This window comes from Nanorana parkeri, unplaced genomic scaffold (assembly GCF_000935625.1).
Source record: "Nanorana parkeri isolate BGI_ZX_2015 unplaced genomic scaffold, ASM93562v1 scaffold69, whole genome shotgun sequence".
In the NCBI taxonomy this organism is placed as follows: domain Eukaryota; kingdom Metazoa; phylum Chordata; class Amphibia; order Anura; family Dicroglossidae; genus Nanorana; species Nanorana parkeri.
Window position 1 is genome coordinate 1,307,695 of NW_017306337.1, and position 7,463 is coordinate 1,315,157.

Sequence of the window (7,463 nt, forward strand, 5' to 3'; positions counted from 1 at the left end):
GAATCTAAACATTTTTGCTGCCTCAGAAGATCATAGAAAGGTCACAGTCTGACAAGGGAGATTTGCAGGTTTGGCAGTGCTTTGTGTTTCTATCATACCATGTTATATTCTTAACTGTAGTGGTATCTGAAGTCTACCCAGAATGTTACAGTGGCAAATATCCCTTCTTATTTAATATACAAATTAGCTAACACTTGTTATAATTACACTTTTTGTGGCAGTGAAAAATATGTTATTTGTCTCAGGTCCAGACTGCACAATCCTCATGCTTAAAATGACAGCTATAACCTTTATCACTGGGGCATTGGTTAGTTGTGCTGTAATTTATAGCAGCTACCTAAGGTTTTTATGTTGGTTTTATAACTTCATGGTTTTTATAAATTATATTTATTTAGTTTAATTGCATGTAAAATTAGTGTGCGTTTTAAACCTTCCATTTCCAGCATACATCAGGTGGATAAATAAAATATATGGCTACTGATTTATGGTAGATCAGTTCTTGTCTAGCCACTGTGTTATTACATCTGTCCTAGATTGCACCAAGTCCTGTGATTATCACAAGCCACGTGTTTACTTCATTGAGAAGCTGCAGGGCACTTCTGGATTGAAGGCCAAAAGAGGCCACAAAATAATCCAACTCGTGTTTTTTTGGAGTTGACATGGAAGACTCTGATTTAAATGTTCATCTGTGCATTATGCTTTGTGACACAAATGGCAGTACTGAAGTTCAATAATCCTCCAGGTTTAAGATGGGTGAAGAGTTGACAGTCAGGTCACTTGTCGTCACTATCAGATGGGCTGGACTCACGAGGTAGAAGGTGCCGTCGACTTCTCTCCCATAGTTTTCCGACATTGGCAGTCTCTGTCTCACTGCTACTTGTGAAGCTGTCCCGGAAACTGGCCAGAGGAGGACGTACCTTTGCACCCTTCTGAGTCACTGAGCCTTCTATGGCTTTGCGGAGCTGAAAGAAAAGAAAGGGTTTTGTTTTAGGGCTTGTTCACAAAATCTGTTTTTATGCCGTAAACTGCGCCCAGCTGAGCTGTATGAAAATGCATTTTAAATTAGCCCACTGCAATGCCATATGGGGATGAAAACAGTTTAAAATATGGTAGCTTTCTTGAAAGAGGCATGAATATCATTTCTGATTAGAGCAATTAGAGAATGAGCCTAATGATTTTAAAATATCCTTTTGCTAAAGGAAAGAAAAATGGTGCAAGAAATGTATTTACAGAAATGATATTACAAAAAACAACAGTAAAATAAAAGGCTATAAAATGAAAATGACGGAAAGTGACATTAAAAGGCAAATTATTTTTCCCCCCACCCCAACGTTTAATTAAAGCACTTACCTTAAATAATCTCTCTTAATTCGATCTTCCTCTTCATTCCTGATGTTTTCAGCCTTCTCTCCAGCGCTGACTCCTCTGTGCTTGCTGACACTTCCTGTCCCACGGTGTCTGCATGCGGGTGCACGCTATCCATAGACTTACCTTGTGTCTCTCCTCGCGTCCCGACCAAAAATGTGAACTGCACATGCGCCCGGCACAAGATGCTTTGCGGCCGCCCGTGCAGTTTTACATTTTCGGACGGAAGCGCGCGGGGAAGACACAGGTAAGTTTAAACCGCTGTTAAAGTGGATTTAAAAAAAACACAAACTTTTTGCATATATCTACGGCTTGCTAGCAGCAGATACAGTATATGCAAAAAAAGCTGAGGGTTTAGAAACCCTTTAACAAGAGTTGCCTGATTATTGTCTCTGGCAAAGTCCAATCTTATGTATTAACCTCCCTGGCGGTCTGATTATCTCAGTATTTTCTCCCTTTTTCCCCCCCCCCTTACTTTTGAATTTCCCGCCGGCTGCGCCCCCCTGCGACACGGGCGCTCGCAAGTGAAGGAAGACAGATGCCGGCATCGGCCGGGAGCACACAGCGGGGCTCGAAGGGACAAGGTAAGTGACGCACAGTGTAATGCCCGAGTGTGGCTCGGGGTTACTGCTTTTGTTACTGAAAATTAACCCCGAGCCACAATCGGGATTACCGCCAGGAAGGTTAAGGTCATCAGCTCTCATGAATGACCCCTAGCAATCTGACATTTTTTCATAGGCAAATTGAGAGTTGTCCAATTCCAGCAGCTTTTTGTGGACCCTCTAGATTAGCGGTTCTCAACCTGTGGGTCGTCACGTTCTTTCTGCTGCGCTAGGTGAGTGGCTCCTCAGCCTCCTACTAGCGCAGCAGTGTCAGTTCTCTGTGAGAAGTCCGGCCCGCACGTCACTTTTGGTGCCGCGGTCTGAGAATTTCACTGTTGGTGGCTGAGTACACATGCACTGAATAGGCTGGTTACTCCAGTAATTTTAATGGAATCTGGGTGGCTGACTGCACAAGTGCAGAAAACACTACATAGTCCTAAAATTTTACAGGCTATTAGCCACTAGAGAGCCCGCACAGCCCACCTGAGACCCTGGAGACATCAGGCTGCAAACCCCGAGCAATAGAGTATGTAGCTTCATATCATTCTGCATTGCTGTAATATGTATTGCTGAGATTTGTAGTCCTCTATAGCTGGTACCATTCTGCATTGCTGTATAATGTATTGCTGTGACTTGTAGTCCTCTATAGTTGGCAGTATTCTGCATTGCTATTTAATGTATTACTGGGATTTGTAGCCCTTTCTTCTGGAGTCTGATCTCCAAGGGAGCCATGCTGCAGCAAGGGTAATCCCAGTTTCTCGGTATCGAAAACAGTGCTGCGACAGACTGGCATCCTGGCCATTCAGGAAGATGACCCACTGCCCGGCTTCCTGATTGGCTGGAAAGCTGGTTTCTTGTTCCCTCGCAGATCTGCATACTGGCTTCCTGACCAATGAGGAAGCTGGGTGGCAGGTCATGACCCACCGCCCTTCTTCCCAATTGGTCAGGAGCTCGGCTAACTGGCAGTGTCGCAAAAGGTGCATGGAATTTTCCTCTGAACGGCAGCTCCGGTATCGGAAAATTTAAACGAGTATCAGTACTCGCCCAAATGCTCAGTATCAGCACAGATACTAATATTGGTGCATCCCTATATTTTACTGCTGGGGGGTCACCACAACGTGGCAAATATTACCAAGGGGTCCCCGCCCTAGAACGGTTAAGAATCACTGCTCTAGAGGGTATCACTGAGCCAACCCCATGCAGTCAAAAGGGCTAAGGATGTAGGGTGGGGATGTTTGATAATACTTTAGGGGATTCTCCTTTAATAATACTTTTCTTACAATATGAATATTTACAGAAGACGAAGTTTTATAGTTGGCAACCAACTTTTCTGCACAGAATGAAATCATGATTTGATAGACATCAGATTTGATATAGATTTCATGTTTGGCTTTCTCAGAAGGTGTCTTACCATCAGCTGGGCGTTTTAGCATAGGCATGCGTGGTATTGAATTGATTGGAATCCTACTAAACACTTGCTATTAATATAGCTTTGTCACAGCAAGGATTTTGAATTGTTAATAGAATTTGGTCCTTGGCAGGATCTCAGGTTAAAAAACCAGACTCAGAATGTTTATTCCTGCAACTATCCTGCCAGAGTATTTACGATGGCCAATTAGGGCCTGTTAAAACTTCTGCTAGAGTTCTTATGGTCTGGCAATTGTATGACGTACTTAATGTAAAGTCTCTGCTTTAACTGCACACTGTGTGCTTCTCACGGTGTGCATTAGAAGCTGTAGTAAGTCAGAGTCCACCTCATTCTCTGGCTGCAGGACATCCATTATAATCTAGACCTTTCCTGTTTAGCTCGACTGTCCCTGGGCGGCCCTTTCATTAATTGGACATCTGTTTTTTCAAACATGGAGGCTCAGCATCACATGTGGGCTTTACCTAGGCAGCCTACTTAGGACTCCTAGGACCACTCCTCCAGACTTCCATCCACCCATCAAGGCATTTGATATCTGCAATAATCCTTCCAAGAACCAGCCCACTGCTTGCATGAGGGCTGAGGGCAGTTGAGAGGCGTACTGAGGCAGGGTGCTCTGATGTTTTTAGGAAGCTATGTACAGCACCCTGCTGATCCTCTCACTCTGGCAAACCTGCGAAGTTTGAAGAAATGTGGACGGCACACCGACCAGGTGCAACCCGAGTTACTCCTCTACTCAGTCTGGGGTCATCAGACCTCATTTTCTCCACAGTATAAGTAAAGAAAATGCTTTAAAAACCCCATAAACAGGTGTGTTTAATAGACACAAAAATGGCATGTGTATAAAATTACCCTTAAAGTGTATCTAAACCCAAAACAAAAATGGAATATATTGCAGCTTACAGAATCTAAAATGTAGTGGCTGCATTCTTTTTCTTTTGTCAGGCTTTTTCTCCTTTCTTTTCACCAGGTGATCTGGCCAGTACCACACTTGCTGTCTTAGGATGACTACACTCTATGGCAGAACAATGGAGCCACCATTGGACAGCAGGATTGTCACCGTTAGCGTTAAGATTCATTAGCAGATTTAGATGGACTTGACCAACAAATTAAATCTGAACTCCAGCTAACACCATTAAAGCAGTTTCAGCAAGTTTGATACTTTTCCCTTTTGGATAAACGTTTTACATAAATGAATAGGAGCTGACCATTGTAAGGACCCCTGTCACTTCAATGATTTGCCTCAACCCTCTTTTACTGGACAGCTAGGTCTATTAAAGCAAATGGAAAAATAACAGACTTACTGGCAGGATCAGCAGGTGAAAATAAAGCCTAAAAAAAGAAAACGAATGCAGCTACCACATCTAAGAACTAGTAAGCTGCAATATATTACATTTCTGCTTTTGGGTTTAGATACACGTCAAAGTATAACTATGACTTCCCATTAAAACATATGTACTGCATCTGCACTTACAGTTTTCTCTTAGTTCCCCTGCAAATTTCCACAAATACTGGTTGAACATGCCAATAAAGTTCACCTAATGCAGCTTCCCGTGATGTTTTTGAACAATGCTACACTGCTCCTGAATTCAAAGCAGAGTTGCCACTCTCATGTAGGATGTGATGAAAAAAATGTTGTAGATGGCGGGCTATCAGCATTGTCATTGCTGATTTACAAGCCTGTAGCTTGTTAAAAAGCACCTGACCACTTCCTTCTGGATTGACAGCACTTCTGCTGCTGCTCTAACCCACCCACTGTGAGCTGTAGTGTCTGAGGAGCAGCATGTGAGACACAAATGAAGCATGAATTTATTCAGTCAGGGAAAATAAAGAAGGGTTTTTTGTGTACTTTATGAGGCTTGCGTATCACATAGTATCTGGTACTTGTTTTGACTGTCATATAGGAGCCTTCAGTAGTACTTTAATATAGGATTCAATCTTAATAAGCACAATTAACTTGTTTTTTTCCCTTTTATTTCTTCTTGGTACTTACCTCTTTTAAGGTTACCATCCCAATCAGTCTCCCTATAGAGGTGACATATGCATGGTCCATTCCAAGCAATGAGAAAATAGTGTGAGCCTAAGGAAAGAGAAGAACACTATCAGCAAGAGGACTAGAAATAAATCTAGGTTTCTAAGACTTATTGCACATCAAGATTAATTGCACAGCCATATATGATGGGACCTAATGTGGGAGATGGTTTTTAACCATGTTTAATGCTGTATTACTGTCCCTTTTTCTTTTTATCCCAGGTAGCTGAGCCAATTCTTACTCACACTAATAAAACCACAGTACAGACATAAGTCTACATTTAATATTTTCAGAGATGGTTTAGAATTTAGAGATTTTTATTTTCTGCATCCTAAAACACCACTACAAATGCTTGCAAAAGTATTTATTAGACCCCATTCACACTGAGCTACATCCCAAAAAGTGCGATTTTTGACCTGAGCGACATTAGGCCCCGTTCACATATAGCGAATTGTCGCGCGATTTCCGCCGCGATATCGCGCATTTTTGCCGCGCGATATCGCGAGAAGTCGCCGGCCAATGTTATTCAATGGAGCTGTCTTAACTCCATGTCGCGCGTCGCTTGTCGCGCGTCGCGGTCGCAAGTCGCTTCTACCGGACCCTTTTTTCTGCGGATTTTGCGCGATTTTGCTTTTTTTCTATGGAGCCCGACGGGGAAGGTCGCGCTACCGTCGCTGGATCGTCGCTGGAACGTCGCCCCGAAAGTCGCGCTATCCCGGCCGCGCGGATCCGCTGCAAAAGGTATGTCGCTAGGTGTGAATGGGGTCTTAAGCTACATTGCAGTTTTTGTCGTCTACTTATCGTAGGGACTTCGTAGCTGCTACATTGGGCTGTAACCAATCAAAAACGGTCTTGATGTGACATCATTCCTTCCTTCTTATATTTCTGTGCAAAGGTGACACTTCTGTAGCGCGACATTGAGCTACACCATTAAAGTCTATTGGACCAAATCGTACAAAATCGCCCGAAAATAGGTCATGTTCGAGCTACAAGCTTGAGCGACGAGCTACAGGCGACACTGAGCTGTGAGATGTGAACAGCTCCTTTGAAATGCATTGAACAAGCTACATTGAGCGATTTTGGAGCTGAAATCACGCTGCAAACTGCTCAGCGTGAACGGGGTCTTACAGATTGCACATAACCCACTATTGACAAAAAATAGGATTTTGGTACTCACCGTAAAATCCTTTTCTCTCCAGCGGCCTTACAGACCTGAGAAACGGAGGCACCATGACGAAAAGCCCAAGATGCCCCAACAGCCCTTGTAGAATGGGGCGTAACAGAAAAAGGAGGCTCACACCCTTTAATAGCATACGCCTGAGAGACTGTGTCGCGAATCCATCGAGAGATGGTGGCCGACGAGGCAGCCCGGCCCTTCCGAGGGCCATCTGCAACGACAAACAGGGAATCCGATTCCCGAAACGCAGTCATAGCACTCAGATAAACACGGATGGCGCGGACCACGTCCAGACAGTGCAGCGCCTTCTCCTTCCTGTGGACAGGCCGCGGACACAAGGAAGGCAGGACAATGTCCTCATTGAGATGGAAAGCCGAAACTACCTTCGGCAGGAAGGACAATCGAGGCCGTAGAACCACCTTGTCCCGATGCAGGACCAGCAACGGGGACGAGCAAGAGAGGGCCGCCAATTCTGAGACCCTGCGGATCGAGGTGACTGCCACCAGAAAGGCCACTTTTTGAGATAGAGTCAGAATTGGAATGTCACGCAGAGGCTCAAAGGGAGATTCCTGCAACACAGAGTACCAGATTCAAATCCCACGGCGGCAACGGGGAGCGAACAGGGGGAACAATACGTGTAATCCCCTGCACAAAAGTGCGAACGAAAGCGTTGGAAGCTATAGGAACCACGACCCCTCAACACCTGGCTCTCAACAGCCACGCCGTCAAAGCCAACGACGGTAAAGACGGATGGAACACCGGACCCTGAGATAGAAGATCTGGACGGAGCGGCAGGCGCCAGGGGACGTCCGCCACCAACCGAACCACATCTGCGTACCACGCCCTCCTCGGCCAATCCGG

General features: G+C 44.7%; 1 protein-coding gene across 2 annotated transcripts in view; it reads right to left on the bottom strand.

Moving 5' to 3' along the window:
• Positions 1 to 416: 416 nt before the first annotated feature.
• Positions 417 to 7,463, bottom strand: part of CLCN2 (chloride voltage-gated channel 2) — a 147,117-nt gene continuing 140,070 nt past the window's right edge. For both annotated transcript variants that reach the window (XM_018576552.1, XM_018576553.1), the window contains exons 22-23: positions 5,387 to 5,473; positions 417 to 962 (exon numbers count right to left, since the gene is read on the bottom strand). In XM_018576552.1, coding sequence (XP_018432054.1) covers positions 774 to 962; positions 5,387 to 5,473 — 276 coding nt within the window. In that variant the 3' untranslated portion in view covers positions 417 to 773. The remainder of the gene's footprint in view (positions 963 to 5,386; positions 5,474 to 7,463) is intronic.